Below are 18,183 nucleotides of genomic sequence, written 5' to 3'. Positions count from 1 at the left end.
TTATTCTTTCTGAATTACGAACTACGTCGCGCAGTAGTATAGACCCGTCGGTGGGCAGACGAGAGCGGTAGCAATCAGTAGAATATGCCGCGAATATCGCAGACTTGGTTAGGCGAGCCCATCGTCACGAAGAAAGAGCTCACAGAGGGGGAAAAAACGGAACATCAGCGATTCAACGGGGTGCGTTGGACAGAATCGTTGCTCTAACGAGACGATTTTCAATGGGACAATTTCGGCCAGCGACACGGCAACAAATGCACGGTAAACGTGGCGATCGTGACCCTCCGGGACAACAGGAATCGGACGAGCCAGCTCGAGAGTCGGTCGGCGCGATCGTTGCGGCTCGTAACGAATCGTTACGACGAATCGCGGGGACACGTAAACTCTTGGTAACGCGATGGCGTAACGCATGCAAATTCCTGAACAAATGCGTAATTAGCGTGTCCCAGTCGAATGGAGACGTGTTCCGGTGACGAGTGGCGACCAAGCCAGACCCCATTCGGACTGTATACGGCCAGCAGATAGTTGTTAAATCAACGAGAGACGATTTTCGATTGACCGATCCAACCGGTGCCGTCGCGTCTGCTCTCGTCTCTCGCTATTGTTACGAACGTGCCGTTCATGCTAATGTTTCCCCTGCAAATCGAATGTTTTACAGACTCATGCATGTTCATACGCGCCAGGGGAACATCCACGCCCTTGTTATGCGCATATTTATTTCGTGGCGCTGAGATTTAGGGACCGAAGGGATAGCGGATGGCGTAATTCCGCGATAGTTACGTCGATGCGACACCTTCGCAACGCGCGGGTCGATTTTTGCCAATCGTAGTACGATACCTCGAGTCCCGTTGGAAATCGACGCGAGATCTGAAAAGCGATTTCGCGACGATGAGCGAGACTGGCGTTCGAGTCCTTCCTCTTCTAGCGATGGTGGGAAAAGCTCGGTGAAACTACGATGTACGTTCATCGTAGCGTCGAACGGCGAATTATACGGGGCGCCGCGAATCCATTAATAACCGGAATCAAGTGAAATTCAAACTGGCCGCGTCCCGCTGCTGAATCACTCGCATGATAAATGAGGAGAAGCTTTTTGGAAAGTAGCGGTCGCTTTAAGCGGCGGGCATATACGTCACGTGAGGTGACATTAAAATATACGTTACACCGGCCATGAACGGTTATTTATATCCGGAATGAACTGTGCTTTTCGAATCTCTGGCCCCCTTTTTCCACCCTCGAACAGTGGACGATACGTGCACAGTCCGACGAACATAATATCCGCGCTCTCAACCAAAGAGATCGCATTACGCGATATCGATTCCGCAAGGCCGAGAGAACCGAGAAACGCTTCCTCTCCTTCTCTCTCCCTCTCTCCTTTCCTCTATGGCCCTTGCGAACCCTCAAACTCGTCCCTTTTGCCCTGTTGTTCGGCCTGGCTTCATTAACCACGGCACGCTAATTAATCGAGAGACTCTGTCGCGGAATCAAGATGGCACGAAACCGTTTGTGTCTGTCCTCTGTGTGCTGGTGCGGGGGCAGGCCGAAACTTCGATGGAAACGAAACCACCGAGGCGCCCTTGCGTCGCCGAATGATCTGATATTCCCCTTGACTCTACCTGCGACGCTCTCGAGACCGAACGATACCTCCTCGCTTTGATTTCCAGCGTTGATCGTCTCGCGTATATACGTTCGTCGCTCTGATAGCTTCCGAGCAGATCCGACCGGAGGGCAATCTGCAACAGGCACGTCTAATGGTTATGTATGCGGACCTTTTAATTTCTATCGTGGGACCTCTATACTCGTTCGCCAAACATTGCAGTTCGTCGGAGAAACGATCGTGCAACCGGTTTCCGTTGCTCGATCTAAATTTCGCGTTCGATCCGTGGGAAACGACGAATCCGTGCGTGAAACAACGAGGCCCACGGTCGACAACGCGATGCAACGTCCGTGTGTCGCAATGCAAATTAAGCGTACCGAGTAATAACGTGCTCTCGCCGTTGTACGACCGCATTTACTGCTCGACGACGAAGGACATCATAAACTGGTAGTCATAAAGCAGGATGAACGTGTCCCGCTCAGGGCATATGCCGACTTCCAAGAATCTCCAAGTAATTTTCGCCGTTGAAATGGAAGCGTTCGCTTAATTGCTTCGCTATCTGCTTGCGACATTTTCGATGTCCATCTCGCACGCTGTGCTACCTGTTAATTTGAAACTACGTTCCGTATCACAGTCAACGCTGATCCGCGATATCTGCGAATTACATGTGCGTACACGCGTTGAATTCTTCAGCGTCTACGTACAACGAAACACGCTTTGCTCCTTCTAATCGTAAATTCTTCAAAGCCTCGGCGTAAATATTATCATTGAAAGTTACGAGTGCCACGAAGAACTCGTAAAACACGCTTTATCCTCTGAACGAAACGCATACAAAGCGCTCTTAGAGTCACCATGAACGATATTCGGCCAAGTAAACGCAGCAAGTTTGTAACTCTCTGTCACGTTCTCATCATCGCGGCGCATTCCTCAACTGGCAGGATAGGTTCGTAGATAAGGCGCTGCTGTCTGTTCACGAGGCACCGAAACGTCTCGCGCATTTACGAGGAATTTCAAGGGACTCGGAAGAGGATAGAGGAAACGGACGACGTCGAGGTGCATGATAGTTGAAATCTACGATAGCAAGTCGAGAACACAGAGCTAGAGGAGTCCATAAACGAAGATGGAACTATATCGTAGTCAGTCTATCGCGGTGTGTGTATGATGGAATTCTCTAATCGATCGATCGATGCTGTTACGTTTGCTCCTTGTACAGCTCGCGCGAACTAATCAGTTCCTCCTTTCATAAACATTGCGAAACTTTGGGAAATCTGGATCTAACGCGTGTTCTAGATCGACTGGAGAACGTGAGAAATCTTAACGTTATGTTTCCCAATGGTGATGCTATGTTCTGCTTTGCTATCGTTTGTGCAGCCTATCACACAGCGTTGCAAACCGCGGCGAGAGATTTCTTGGAGTTAATCCGATAGCAAACTTTCGGGCCTAAACCCAAGAACCGTCTGAGAGCCTTGATTTCCTGAAGTATAATTCGACGAAGCGACCCTTCTCCCGAGTAGTTGTTTAAGTAGATTATGTCGGAGATTAGCGAGTTTACCATTCGACCGCCGAGTAGACGCAGATTTCCAAAAGTCTCGTCCAGGGGAACAGTCCTGTTCCTGTTACAGATCTATGCTGCTCTTTCTTCCAAACGATAGTAAGTAGCTAAACCGAAATTAATCGACATTATCGGCTATCGATGAGAACTCTGGTGACTCACTTTCGCAAGAAGGCTAGTCCGAGATGAAATCATCGGGGACCAGTCACCCTTAGCCCTGCTTCCGAGTTCGACAACCGAGACGCGTTCCCAGCCCCCCGCGATACGATTCCATTGGAAACGCAAGGTCGTTATTGCATTTTGTAGGGACACGCGCTCCACTATGCTCTAGGATTCCATTAATTGGATCTGGAGTCGGGTTACGGGTTTCTGTACCGGGCGATGCTGAATCAGAGCAATCGTAAGTAGCGTGTACAGCGCGGAGGAAACGTATGGTTTCCCTGTGGGGAGGGTATCGTAACAGCCTGACAGCGGCTTACGTTCCACCCCGAGCCTAACAACGCTATGTGTAGCCTTTGTCCGCGGTTTGATTACTCTTTTCCTCTTAGTTCTCAGAAGCTCGTAATTACTTGTCGCATTTTTCCGTACTAATTGGACGTCCAGCTTCCAACTTGATATAGCCCTTGTTCTACTGTTTCTTCCCTATGGCTTGCACATAGTTGCACAGAATGAAAGATCGTGGACGATCGGTTGTGAAACGCTTTCTATCACCGTATTCTGGTCGTACGAAAGATGCACGGGTTTATCGAATATTGCGGAGACGCGCGTATGCCGATCGCATGGACCTGGAAAACTTGGCGGCTGCGCGCTGGTATCTGTTAACAGAAATTCTATTTCGTATCTTTTTCACGATCCACAAGTTTCCCGTTTTCTGGGTAGAAAGAGGAAAAGAGAGGCAGGCCCTTCGTTCTGTCTGACGGTTCGCAGTCTTACGGTTTTATCGAACAGGACGTCGCCTGCCTGCGGATTCTGCGTCAGGTTCCGATAAAAGTGAGTCGATCGCGAGGAGGGAGGAAACGCCTGGCCACTTTCGCTTTTCTCCTCTTATCGTCCCTGGACGTACGAACCCTTGGTACCGTTTCGACGTCGTGGCGTAAAACACGAGCATTCGACGGACAATGTCTGGAAAGGGAGGCGCGTCCCGAAATCTCGGGAGGAAATCACGTTCTCAGTCAGACGATACATCATCTCCGTTGGCTTTATTTCCTCTGCGTGAGGAAAAACGCGACGCAGAGTGGTGGAGACCGGGTGTAGGGAATTCTCTAGCCGGCTGCTAAGCTCTCGGCTGAATCCATTAGCTCACGCCATTAATATCTCCGTAATGATGAGCGATGAGCCACCGCGAGAAGGAAGAGAATCGCGTAGTCGAGTCGCTTCTAAGTGCGTGGAAGGGATGGGGTGATTCTCGACAAAGAGCAACTTACATGCTCGCGCGCACGGGCAAACCGCGATCCTATCGAGACTCTCACACATACACTCATCAACGAAACCTTTGATAAATGCTGCTTCTCTTGGACCGCTGCCAAACAACACGTAGCACAATATTCCATCGCGCGTATACTCCCACTCTCGGCGAGGCAGTCTACTTATCGATGTACATCGAATCGCCACTGTTCCCGGGCTCCTATGTATATGGAAAACAAAATGGAACGACCCGTTTGCTCCGCACTGCTTCCGAGTCTCTTGAATTTCTTGGAACGATTTTAAGAAGGGAAATAGATTTTTCCAATTGCAAAGATTCACAAGAGGACATCGTTTCGTCCGCGATCGTCTGACGATCGAGCGCGTCGCTGGCGCGTCGCCAACCCCCGAAACATGCGCGATTCGAGTATAATACCGAGCGGGCGGGGGGCCATAGCAGGGGTAGCTTATCGATACGCATTAAATCCACAGTCCCAAAGCGACTGGTCGTTCTTTCCATTTATCCAGCATCCCTCTCCAGCCACGCGTCTCGCACCTCCAGGTCAATGAGTCTCGTACTCACAATACGCATCGATCGATTCGCGCGGATCTCGCGACAATGGCCACGAACCGACGAAGAAAGCCGATAGAATGGCACCGGAAATCTGACCCACCGCCATGGAAATTCCAACAAAAATCACTTTCCCTTTTCATCGGAGCTGCGCGTAAAACGCCGCCAGCCGACGCCCTGCTCTCTGCCTCCTCTTCGCGCAAACCAGGCACGTGTCGCGTGTGTTTTCCAAGGGCCGCCCTCGTCTAGGCGCATCTCTCGCGGAGAATGTTAGACGACGTTACACGCGAATCTTGTGTTTTCCGAGCTGGATTCTCGCGCGCTAGATTTTCTCGTTGATTCGACTGTCGCTATTCGCGTGTCTAGCGTTTGACAGAGAAAAACAATGGTGCAACGTTTGAAGAATAAATCCGGTTTCACGGCTGCTAATACGCCTTTTCCGCTATTACCGCATCCGCATAGTACGAGAAACGGTATTTCGTCATACGGCTTTCGACCGTGTCGTGATTACACGCCGGTTTCGTAACTGGCCGAGTTGCTATCTTTGTCGAGGAAACGCTAACGACGTCCTGTTGATCGATCTGTAGCGAGAAATAGTTATTTGCAGTTCTATTGCAGAGATGGCTTTTTAATAATTTGAACGCTCATTAAAAAATCCATCGAGGCCAATGATCTGAACGACCATTTAAAAACATCCAATAACCCTTCGAAATATCGTATCCAGCCGAAAGTGAATGCAACTTCGAAAAAAGCTGTGTTCGCGTACAATCTTGTTGAAAGCGAGGGCATAAATCAATATCACTAAAGTTACTATCAACGAAGTTCCTATAACTTTTAGCGATATCAATGATTCGTTGAAAGGGTTCGGTCGATGTTGTACAGCTTTCAGAGCTGGTACACGCTTTTAAGATGCTTCTAATGGCACGAATATTTCACCGCTATTATTCGTATTCGCTCTACACTTTTCCCTATCCTAACATATCCTAAAATACAGTGAACGAAGATCGTAAATATTCATTACGAAATAAATTAATACCGGGACAATCATAAATCGCACGATTTACCTAACGAACGATCTGTTTTGTTTCCAGATGATCGATGCATCCTACCACACGAATCCGTCGCTACAAAGCACTGCCCTGATCATCACCTGCGCGGTGGCGGTGCTCCTGACGGCAGCGATCATGTCCGTCGTTTTCTGGAAGTGAGTACAAATTCTAAAATTCTACGAGTTTACAAGTAATTCCGATGACGGTATAGAACGACGTACGACAGGATAGAAAATAACAAAGCGCTATGTTTGACGGCGTGAAACTCTTCAGGGTCGCGTCATGGAGGAGCTTGTGACTCCATAGTAATAAAGACTAGGTTTCATTCCGGCTGGGCATCGTAACGTGTTCGAGGTTCGAGGTCGTTCGGGTTGTAACCATATTTCAAGGGTTCGAGTGGCCATTCAGAGGGTGAAGGAGGGACAAGAAAACGTCTGGTAGATGGCACAAAAAAAAAAAGGAGGAACGCGTCATTGACATTCGAGTGACCATTAAATTAGCCAAAAATAGGTCATTTCGCTTCACTGCCTTCGCGTGTAAATGACATCGTTGCTTCGTTTACGAGCAATCTGCCAAACCTACTCCAGGCTCCCTGTCGTTTGTCTCGTTTGTCATAGAAAATTTGCCAACAGCTAATCAGATAGGCTTCGCGAATGCATAGTAAAAAGAATCTAAAATGTATGCAGGAAGCGGAGCTAATTGCCATTCCAGTGAGCGTTGAATTATCGAACCATAGCTCGTTACCATCGTTAGAATTGCTTAATCGTGTTGCAACTACAGCGGTTACGAAAAAAATATACTTTTCGCAAATACTTTCGCGAATGTACCTACTTTTATTTTACAACGAAACATTAATTTTTTTATCTGCTTTTACGTTTAATCTTCATACGAAACTGCTACTAAATCAGATTTAATCTAATTAATACGTGTAAATGCGACAATAAATACGATAGTCGATTAATTTTAACAGCAACTGTAAGAACAGCTTAAGTCGTCCGACATGTGTCAGCAACGACAGAATGCGATTTTTTAATATACTCGAGGTACGTGTGATAAAGTACACCATACCATATTTGTTGACAAGAATCATCTTAGAATTGCAACAATGTTGAGAAAGTCGGATTACAAAGAAGCCTTTCCTCGACGACGCGGACAAAGTGCCAAAGAAGGTAAAGCGCACTTCAGGGAGTCCGAAATTAGCCAGAAATAGGGCATTGAAGGAATGGCGTGCGTCGAGACAGTGTTACGCGCCGGTAACGAGAGAACAACGTTACACTGATAATTTCCGACACGGTGCTGCGGCTGTACAGAACTCCCTCGCTTTTGTGCCCGCGTAAGCAAGTTGGCCGCAGATCCGCGCGACTATCGAGCCTCGTACAGGGAAGAAATATGCATTCACCGCAGAAACGCGGCTGCGAGATTTACAGGCCCCACTTTACCTCCATTCGGACATTGTCTCTCGTTGCTTTATGCGGCAAGTCGTCCGCTCGACGTAGTAAAATATGAAATACGACTGGGAAAAAATGCTCACAGGGATTGGGACGTTCTCTCGCAGCGGCGCGTAAGAAAGCAATTTTCAGGAATAAAGCGCGAAATTTTGTTTAGGTCTAGCGTTTCTTATTTTAACCTTCCCGGACGATCCTGCTTTTATTACAAACTCTTATATTTCAAAATCATAGGTAAAAATATAATACGTCACATTTTCCCTATCTCAGACAACAGAGGAGAACTTTGGAAGTTTCAAGACGTTCCAATTCCATACCGAAGCCTTCGAATTAGATACGCTTGGTGTTTATTTGTTCCGCGTGTTTTCGAGACATTCCCACGATTGAAAATAAAATCAGTCGAGATATCGATCGATGAAAAAGCCGGAACGAAATGAGTTGCTTGGCAAAGAGGTACGACGACTAATTTCGCGTGCACCAGGAGAGTCGCCGGTAAAAAGACGCGGCGGGCGATGATGCCACGATCGATGAACTCTGGCCGGGAGATCGGCAGCGGGCCAAGACGATTTTGGATCGGACAGAGGCCCGCATTCAGGATTCACCGGTGGCGTGTTGTATTTTTATCGACACGAACCTCTCGAAGGTCCACCGGTCGTGACAATGCCGGCCCTGTGTGCTTCGCTATTCGCGCGGTTATCGTAACGCACATTCGTTATCGTTAGCTCTCTGTGATATCTCTGCTGATAGTTCTGGTATGTGTGCTCCTATTTTCCCCTTTTCCTCTCTTCTCCAGAGGTCAAGAGATTCTTCACGCGTCAAATGTTTCTGAATTCTCGCGAGTGTATCATTTGTTACGAGCAAGACGAACCATTGCGTTTTAAACCGGGCTCGCACGAGCGTTGAAATGACGTCCATTGTGTAAATGTGTATATCGTCGTACATCGAAGTGACGTACGTTCCTGGCGTGTGGGCTGCATCGTAGGACAGTATATTTCTACAACGAACGTCACGCGACAGACGTCGCGCCGTTTCAACGCTCGTGTGTCCCCGGCCTTACTCGACGATGTAGGTACAGCGATGCAGCTTTTTATTCCACAAGGTTTTCGCGCTCGATCAACTGGACGTCCACGTGGATAATTTGTTTCCACGCCATTCGAAAGCAACGTCTGTTTGCACAACCGCGTCTCTGTTGTATCCCGTTTTTTCAATTTATCGTAATAGCCGGCCATTATCGTAGCCCACAAGCGTGGTATCTCGAGTGTTACCGCTCCGCGACTCGCCGACTCTCGGCGTCGAGTTGCCGGACTTTGTGGGTGGTATCTTCCTCTACATTGTGCTTGGAGCAGCTTCTTCTCCTCCACTTGACGGCAAACGGCGTGTTCTGTCGCCTCGCAGCATTTCAGCTCACCCAACGCGCCGAACGACACGTGCATTTCCTCGTGTAATAAACCTTGCTAATCTACCTGGTGTCTCCAGAGTTAACGTATATTATTCATCTCGTTTCTACCGAATATGTAAACGATAAAAATTCATTGGAGTTTCTTAATCGTTCCAAACGTACGTAAGTGTACGTAACGCAAGAATAGATTTATACAAAATTTATAAAAGACACTCTAACGATTGTACTAAATAACTTTAACCCTAACATCGATAAACTACAGACTGTCTTTTTTTCGCATTACCTCTATTGGGCGCGCGACGTTATAAAAAGCATCCCTGTCCGTACTTGACCTTTTACCATGTATGGACGTATTGTAGTAAAAGTAATGACAACCTGTGTCCATAAACCTGTAAACACAAGATTGCATTGCCTTTTCTTCCCTGCAGCGTGAAAGTAAAACTCGCCTACTTTTCCACGCAGTAGGTCACCGTTTCCTTGATCGAAATCGCGCGTGTCTTTTTAATCACGATCTTAGATAGCCGGTGCACGAGTATAGGAGCGTAAGAAGCGCAGGGACGGGAGAGCGGAACGCTCTCGGCTTGTTCGTGTTGCAGGCAAACGCGGAGAACCAACACGACCACGCGTAGTTTGTATGCTAATCAGAGCCGTGTTCACTCCCATCTCCGCGTTCTCCCTTCTTCGTCCCATGAACGTTCGTTCCGTCCTCGCTGTCGTCGTAGTCGTCGTCGCTCTTTCTCTACGCCGCTATGCTATTTCCTGCCTGACCCGATGCGTCGTCGCAGTCGTTCGGCCGATTCGCGATAATTCGACGCCGTTGTTTTAAACTGCCACGCGAACCGGACGATTCGTCGAGAACCGATTTTCTCCCGCTTTTAACCATCCAACCTATTCCAATCGCTCGCCGCGACAAATTGTAAGTGATGTAACCGAGCCACGATATCAGTCGATCAGCGTCGGCTGAGTTATTGCAGAGGCAATTATTCGATGGTGTTGTAGCTTGCAGTGGATCGAAGACAGTAGCAGTCGGTATTATTTATAGCGACAATTGGACAGAGGCTGATAGCAAAGGACGAAACGTGTCCGAAGTCGAATATTCTTTTCCTGGTAATAATGGAACATATTTCTGTCGTTAATCCTGAGGTGGATGTTAAACGTGTTGGTTGGTTTAATAAAGAGACGAGTGATAAAATTATAATAGTCAGTGTATATTAAAATCACTGTAAGTACAAGTACAGAGATAGGATCGTAATCGTCGCTCGTTCAATGCTATTGTTCAACTCTACGCTCGCTATTCGACTGTATGACTCGCTATAATGACTCGTTATAATGACTGCCCTAAAGAGCACGTTCGTCTATTTCTATCGACCGGTGTTATTATAAAAAGTTCAAATGTAACTCCCGTTGACGATTAGAAACAACGGCGATATAATATTTTGTTCGTTCGTTTACCTTTGAATCTAACAAATTAAAACAACGTTGGTATTCCAATGCACAAAAATATGAGTCTCTCCCGATTCAAATCTTCCATTGACAATCCAAAAATGGCTTCTATCTAGACACGACGAGTTCGTTTCCATTTCCTCTGGCGATAAATATCTCGATGAATCGCAGCTGATGGAAATTTCGCAATAATAAAAATGTTGTTGTACACGCGACACAAATGTACCAATGATGGAAGAAACGAGCGCGTTACGTAACCGACGCAAGGGCGCGCCATAATTTTTATTCCGATGTCGTTAACCGATCCAACCCCTAGTCCCGACCGCTGTATCGGTCTCGTCTCACGCGGAAGCGCATTTCGGGGACGACCGCTCGAGGATATCGATACCCGCGGCCACGGAATAGTCCCTCTTTCCCTCGTTTATTTTCCTTATCCCAGCCTTGGAAGAGAAACGGCGTGGCAAGCTTTAAAATCTGAAAGAAATGCCTCCGTCGCATCGAACCCAGCGAACGAGGGAAGGGGAATTAGGGGGTGGAGAAGAGATCCCGTAGTCTTTATTTAACCGGCAGTCTCCCGATGCTACGAGGTTCCTGGCAATACCTCTTCGCCTAATCTAACCTATATTTTTCAGTGTTTCGCCCGAGCAGCCGACTATCGGCCGCCTTTGCGCACCTTTTCTGCGGTAACTATCCCTTATGGAACGAAACTACGTCTAGACAGAACTCTACTCGTAACGCCTCCATTTCGCGTAAACGCGCCGTTGCGTTCAATGCTCGCTGCGAAATCCTGGTGAAACCTCGCGCCAAAGGGCGGCCGTCTGAGGAAAAAAACACACCCCTATATAGCCATTAAGGGGTGATCCGACACTTAAAATCGGATCGAACTGCCTGATACGAGTCCCATGGAACTTTTTTTCAGCTGCCTTTCGATGTTACTTTCCTCTAACGACTTCTTTGTAAATCGATGATAATCGATTCCAATGGGATTCGAGTTATGATCTTCGACGAGGCTTTGAATCAGACGACTGTAATCCTATCACCGTACCTTTCCAGTCAATGGCTAATGTTCGTTTTCTTCGCCAAATCGGATCGTTAGAGGAAAATAGGATTTCAGAGGGTCGTTCGCTAGGCAGGAAAAAGCTTTTCGGCGAAACGAAACCCGCTTCCTCACGGCGTGCATACTCGTTAATTCGAATCTTCGATTGGCCGGGCAGAAATTGCACCCGTGGTAATAACGATAAACATCGGAGGGTTGTTCCGAGGTCGAATTGTCGCGCGAGCCAGTGGCGACGAACGCGATGCTGGAAGCCGACGGAATGGAGAAAAAGGGGCAGAAAAAGACAGTCCAGGGGACGGTCGGTTCAACGATATTTCTCAGTTGCGCGGTGGGAGGGTAGCATTACTTACGTTCCACTTGCCACGGCACAGATTCGAGAGACGATGTAAACGAGAAACAGGGAATCGCGAGAACGAGGAAACGGACGGGGGCTACTCGCTACTCTTTCCTCTATTTCCTCTTTCTTTTTCCTCTATCTTCCTACACCTTCTTGGCCCTCGCTTTGTCTCCGTAAGCCACATTCGGGTCACCGGCGCAACGCGCGCCGGTACGCTTTAACGATCTGCATTGCATGAGCACTTCGCTTTCTCCTGCCATCTCTGTACAGTTCGTTTCTCCGACGAGGCGAGAAACTCTTCTCTTCCTTCTCTCGGATGTTCTTGCGACCCACTGCACCCAACCCCCGCCGGCGTCGTCACAGTTTCGGCTTGTACACGATGCCTGACAAACAAGCCCCGGTTATTTCGCATGGCAAACAAGCGGTTACCGAATCCCTTTCCATTCCCGTTTTCGGTGGCGCGCGCGTTTATTTCGGGGAAATCCGATTACTCGCTCCATCGGGACGTACCGCGCTCGTTCTCGCCGGAATTCTCTCGCGAACCATATCGAAAAAGCGAGTAACGATACTATAGCAAATTTATTAAAATCCCCTAACGAAATCTATGCCTCTTTTGCTTGAAAGATTGTTTTGCGCTGGCTAGTTTCTAGCTATTTGGGTCGCGAAACATCCCCTCTCTTTTGTGCCTGTTTTTCGCCTAAATCCAAACGTTGCGTCGCTGCGACCGTACGAATGTCCCATGTGAGGAAAAAAATACGCTTGCCCCCAGGGACGCTGTAGGGGCTGATGCCAAGTCGCAGAGGGGATGCAGCACGCACACACTATACAACAGTCAGCAATTATGTAGAGTGGCCGGTGTCTGAACCGACTCGGTCTAGTTGGCCGCTGCATTCGCCGTGCACTTACTCGTCTTCGCTGTCGTCGATGGCCGACGATGGCGTCGTTGCTTGTTAACGTTGTGCCTCGGGTGTCTTGGAAACGTGCAGTCCTTTCCGCTTTTCTCTCTCACGTTTCATCCCTCTCGATCGCAGAGGCAGAAGGACACGGAGCTGGCTTCTGTTGCGAGCCAGAGACATTGGTAAGAAGTGCACGTGCAAGAAAATCGCGGGATGCACTTACGGATATTACCGGGGAACGCAGCCGGTGTAAGAAACGGGGCGAACGTCGCAAGACTCGTTGTTAAAGGGACCCGGCTGGCAAGAATTAAATCTTCTGGGAAACGTACGCGTTCGCGGTGTAAATCGTCGTGACGCGTTTTGCTGATTCTGCGTCACGTCTCGAAAATCTTTCTCCTCGATGGTACCCGGGGGCATTCAGAGTAAATTAAAATGGAACATCGAGCTAATTGAAAGCGAGGAAATCGAGAAGGACGTACTTAAAGGGATGGACGATTTACTCATAACAGCACCGCTTAACAAAGATCCTGCTAAATGAGAGGCGTCGCTATTCGAGTTGCCGGGAAACCTCGCTCGTCGTTCCATGGAACACCGGCTGGTAATTAAGCGAAGACAAAAATCCTCGTCACCCACCGCCGATTCAGACGTTTTTTCTTCTGTTTACCCGGGAATTAGTTGCCGTTCCACTACTTTGGGTCGCGCTTTGAAGCTTGTTGTCTCTGCCGCCGCTCGTGTTTTCTCTACGCTTCCTCCGGTTTTTCACTTGCGTTTGTTTTGGTACGCGTCTCCGATATTGCGCGTAATCAAGGGCCCATTGTGAGCGTTCTGCGGGGCCATTACACGGACGTACACGAAGGTACGAAACGCGGCCAAGTCCGGTGCATACACGCGTAGCTGCACGGAACGCGTACATCACTCGATAATTTCGACCGGGCCTTCCTCGACTTAGACGATGCCTCGTTCAGGGAACAGTGAATCATGCTCGTTGTTTCTGTATATGCAGAGCGGCGGATACCCGTGAGGGGGAAACGGTAGTCCATGGGTAATTTAACCCGTGCCAGCCCTGAATGGGTTATAATTGGTGATGACAGGCCGTCAGGAGAGGCAGCATTCAACGCGGCGAAAGTGTCGCCCTCGAGGATGAGCGCGTCGTGCCAGACGTCGGAGACACCCGCCGGATTTCTCTCTGTACGTGTGGGTGACGTCGATTCAACCGGGTACCGTGGAAGGTTACGATCCCTGAATGGCTTGTCAGTTTCTAGACGCGAGCTGTTCGCGGTGTAATCGCCTCTGATGAGGTCCTCTCTCTCTCTCTCTCTCTCCTCCATCGTTTCTTCCCCTCTTCTTGTCTGCGATCCATCTTCATATTGCCCGAATCGAAAGTCTATTACGCTCCACTTTGTCGACGAGAAACAGAGGCTTTGAACGATGCACGGATAATTCGATTAGATTGGATGGTGGAGAGCCAATTCACGGAAGGTAGTGTTGAGAGGTAACCGTGGCCCGCGTTATGAACGGATTCTGTTCCTGAAACGATGCACCTTATAGCAGCTGTTCGAGCTGTGGTGCATCGAGCACTTCCTCCGTTCCCTTTGTAACTGTAGCCCTGGCCTACGGTCGGATTCCTCCATTGGTTAAGCGAGTAGACATAATTCCATTCTAGCAGTGATATGCTCGCGAACGCAGCGTTCGAGAGAACAGAGTCAGGGTTTCTCATATCTGTGATCGAATACGCTTCAAGGATCGCAAATTACCACGGTTAAAAATCCATAATCTTGCACTCCTCTAAGAAGTACCTACGCGTAACGTTTAAACACCAACGATGATGCCATCAATGGAATACGCTTTTAACGCATTAATCGACGTAAACAACGAGGACAATGGGTCCGCGAATAGCGAAGGAGAGTGAGAATCCCTGGAGCAGCGGAGGAAACACGCCGGACTACCATCGTTCTAATCCCATTCCATTGCAGCTTCGCAGTCTGGAATATTACCCTAACTAGCTATAATTACGTCATCGTCATTGTCTCCTCGCATACATCGGCATTGAATGCTAGACAGCCGTTTCTCCACCAGCTCCGACCCCTTCGCGCAGGAGGTCGTCTCTCTGCTTTTCGATCCCTTGTCTCTCTCTGTCTCTCTCTGTCAGCCTGTTCAGGCTCATTTGCAAGGGCCAGCGAGGCTGTACGTGCATAAATGCCGCGCGGATTTCCACGGTGCGAGCCCCGTTTTCGACGGTTGCTGCCCGTTGCAGCCGAAATTGTAACCTCCGTCCTCTCTTTCGCTTGTTTATTCCGCGCACCTGTGACTCTTGCGGCGGAGCCGTTTCCACACACTCCATTCACCGGCTGAATGTGTGTAGCTGGCTCGTTACGTTTTCATTCGCGCACTCGACGCTTTCGCGCGGACGGTCGTTCACCCGGTGACTTTTTTTTGTCCCCGGCTTTCACAGCTCGTAATTGGGGAAAGAAAATCGTCAACCGCCGCGCGGAACAGCCGACGAAAAAAGCGTCGAGTGTCGCGGAAAGGAGCTCTTCCTGCGAGAAAGCAACGGCAATGACGTGGCGGAACACGGAATCGTACATATGTAGCCTAGATACTTTAGATTATTATTTTACGTCGTCTCGTGACCGCGACTGTTGCTTCAAAAAACCTCTGTTCTCATGTGCGAAACGTCACTGAACGAAAAGTACGAGATGTCAGATGTCAATGAACCACGATAAATACGAACGATCATCGGATGCACTTAAGTTTCTACAGCCTTTGCGTAAATTCCAAACTAAACCGCTCTTGATCCTTTCGATATTCTTTTAATCGTTTCTACGGTTCGCGTCACTTTCTGCAAGTGTGCTATTACTTATGAACGAAATTGTACGTGTACCAGTAGCAGCAAGTGGAGCAACGTGGAATTCAGATTGACGCAGCGCGCGTTTCGATCAGATTCGAGGCCGTACCACAGGGACATCCATATTCATAGACGGGGCCAGGGATATCCGCGAAGGCGCCGATCGTCGACGGGCCAGGAAGCGCGGTTGGGATGCAGCTGCGCGTAGATGGTATTCGTCCGCTTGCATATCTGGCGCGGAGTGCATGCTCGGATGGCGTGTAGCCCTGTGTTAATACAGAGACAGGATCTGAGCGCGCGTTAATATAAGCCGGTCGCACCGGCGTCGATTAGTTGGTGCATGCAGCGACGCGCGGCCGCTCTAATGCGACGTTACGGCAGTTATGTTATGTCGAGTATGCGAACCGCACTCAGGGGAACGCTGCACCCGAGATGGAGCCCCATAGAGCGTCCTGATCTGCCTGCACCGCAGACTCTATGTGCTGCGGACAAGCACCGTACGTCCAATACCAAACTGTATCGGATGGTCCGGCCACCACGAAGGCTGCGCAATTGCATTTCGCGAATTATTGGCGTATCGCCGGCAATTTCGATCCTGCACTCTACTCCCTGTGCAGAATTCGAGGCCATTGGAGGAAACGTCGAGACAGAGGCGAGCCGGACCACCGTCTTTCGGCAGACCCGAATTCCTTTGGTTATCGAAGCAAACCTCGAGAAGGTCTCGCTTCCCTGCCAATTAGGCAAGAATGGTTCGTATCGTCGGCTCGTATTGTCCATGGCACGCTGACTATATCGTCTTCTTGATATTCTCTCGTAAAGTAATCCGTGGACGACGTACATAAAAGGAACGCCGGGATCGGAAACGTCTGAACGTTTATTTGTATTGTCCTGTATTTTGCCGATTATTTCGATTGAAAATCAATTTGTAACAATATGTAAAAGCGACGAATGAACCGCCTGGTGCTTCATCAAGAGTATAGAGAACGCGTTCATGGATGTTTCCTGTTACACAAGTAGCTAGTAACGAGTTTATTCGATTTAGATTCGTAATATATAGGACGTTGATTAACGGTAGTTGCCGGCTACGAGTCCGCGGAAAATTGGCATTTGTCGCGTGCACGCGTTTACAGCGACCACAACTGCGCGACAAATGGAAATTTGACGGGAGTAGTTCTTTGGCAAGTTACTGATTGAATTAATGCCGAGCGCCTGCTTCGAATGGAATTCGATTACATCGGTAGTTGCACCTCATCGATGGTGATTGCGGCGTGGAAAACACTGTGTTCGATCGCGATCGCGCACGCCGTCGAAACCGTTTCTAGGTCTTTCGTACGCTGCCGAGGGAAAATTTTTCACGCGAGCAGTGCACGATAATGGGAAAGGGAAAAAACAGGGCGAAGAAGGAAGCGGCGAGTAAAGCGGAAAAAGGGAAGAAATAGGAAAAACGGTAGAGAATTGGTGGAGTTTCATAAACAGAATTATGCTAACTACTCGTGGCAGCGAGGCGAGATAAGACGGAAAATCGAATTCAGACTGAGTTGAACCTTCTCGAGAAGACACTCGCAAGTTCTCGTTAATGCAGCGTTCCTCGTCTTCCAGCTATCGCGATGCTGCTGCCGCTTACTCGATTTCTCTCGTCTCTTGGAAAAATGAAAGGGACCGACGAGCCGAAGTAACACGATCGTTACGGCAACGCTGCAAACTAGTTTTCCTATCTAATACAGTTCCTTGTGCTGATAACTCTCGGCTGAAATTGTTTTCACTTTTTGGGTTAATAACTTGTTTCAACAGCGTCGGAAACGACAGGGTTTTCCAGGGTACTTGCGAGTACAAAGCAATTCCGGTTGGTCTCGAGAGGGTGACGATTCGCGCAGGAAAGCATAAAGATAGAAATCCTCCGGACGAATTAAAGACCGCGCGGACGGCAATACTGACGAGCCTCTTAATCTCTTCGTCGCTTAATTATTCCCTCACGTAGCAATAATGAGAAGCCGTGGCAGCGTACCTGACCTCGTTCAAAGGAGATCGTCATTTAGGCCGGTCGTCGGGTACCAAGCCAGCGAGAACAAACGAGATGGAAGATCATTTAGAGGTGATTTACCTCTGTTGCGGCGCGTCCAACTTACCCTCTGGTTACGGTCTATTTAGTAATCTCAAGAAATACAAGCGAATGGAACGACGTTAAGAGGGAACAACCGACTCGCCTCGACGTTTGTTACTTAAATTAATTTCACGAATTTACATCAGTGGCGGGTAGAAGGAGACTGCGAAGTGGCGTCCGATTCGTGGAACTCTCATTTCGTCGTTGAGAGTACCTGCACGAAGATCGAATCGTGCATATTCTATGAACGTGAAAGTGGATCCGAAGCATGACAGCGCATTATTAAAAATTCTAATTAAACTATAAGCTGGATAAAGCAGCGCCACTCTGCCGCTTACATCGACAATGTGAGCGCTGTCTCGAGTTACGTCGACAGATCCAGCTTTAGCATAGAATTGATAGATTCAAGGCGTACGAAAATTAAATTTCTACGTGGCGGAAAATAATCCTTACGTAGGAAATTGGTTGGTGAATTCTGCACCCTTTCGATTTC

The 18,183-nt window shown here is 48.6% G+C and overlaps 1 protein-coding gene across 8 annotated transcripts in view; it reads left to right on the top strand.

The window, feature by feature from the left end:
- The window catches only part of LOC126871886 (uncharacterized), a 229,329-nt gene that overhangs the window by 188,834 nt on the left and 22,312 nt on the right, over positions 1–18,183 (top strand). For all 8 annotated transcript variants that reach the window (XM_050631202.1, XM_050631196.1, XM_050631203.1 and 5 more), the window contains one exon: positions 6,210–6,322. In XM_050631202.1, coding sequence (XP_050487159.1) covers positions 6,210–6,322 — 113 coding nt within the window. The remainder of the gene's footprint in view (positions 1–6,209; positions 6,323–18,183) is intronic.

Source organism: Bombus huntii, chromosome 12, assembly GCF_024542735.1.
Source record: "Bombus huntii isolate Logan2020A chromosome 12, iyBomHunt1.1, whole genome shotgun sequence".
NCBI lineage: Eukaryota > Metazoa > Arthropoda > Insecta > Hymenoptera > Apidae > Bombus > Bombus huntii.
This window is presented reverse-complemented; position numbering and strand designations above follow the sequence as displayed.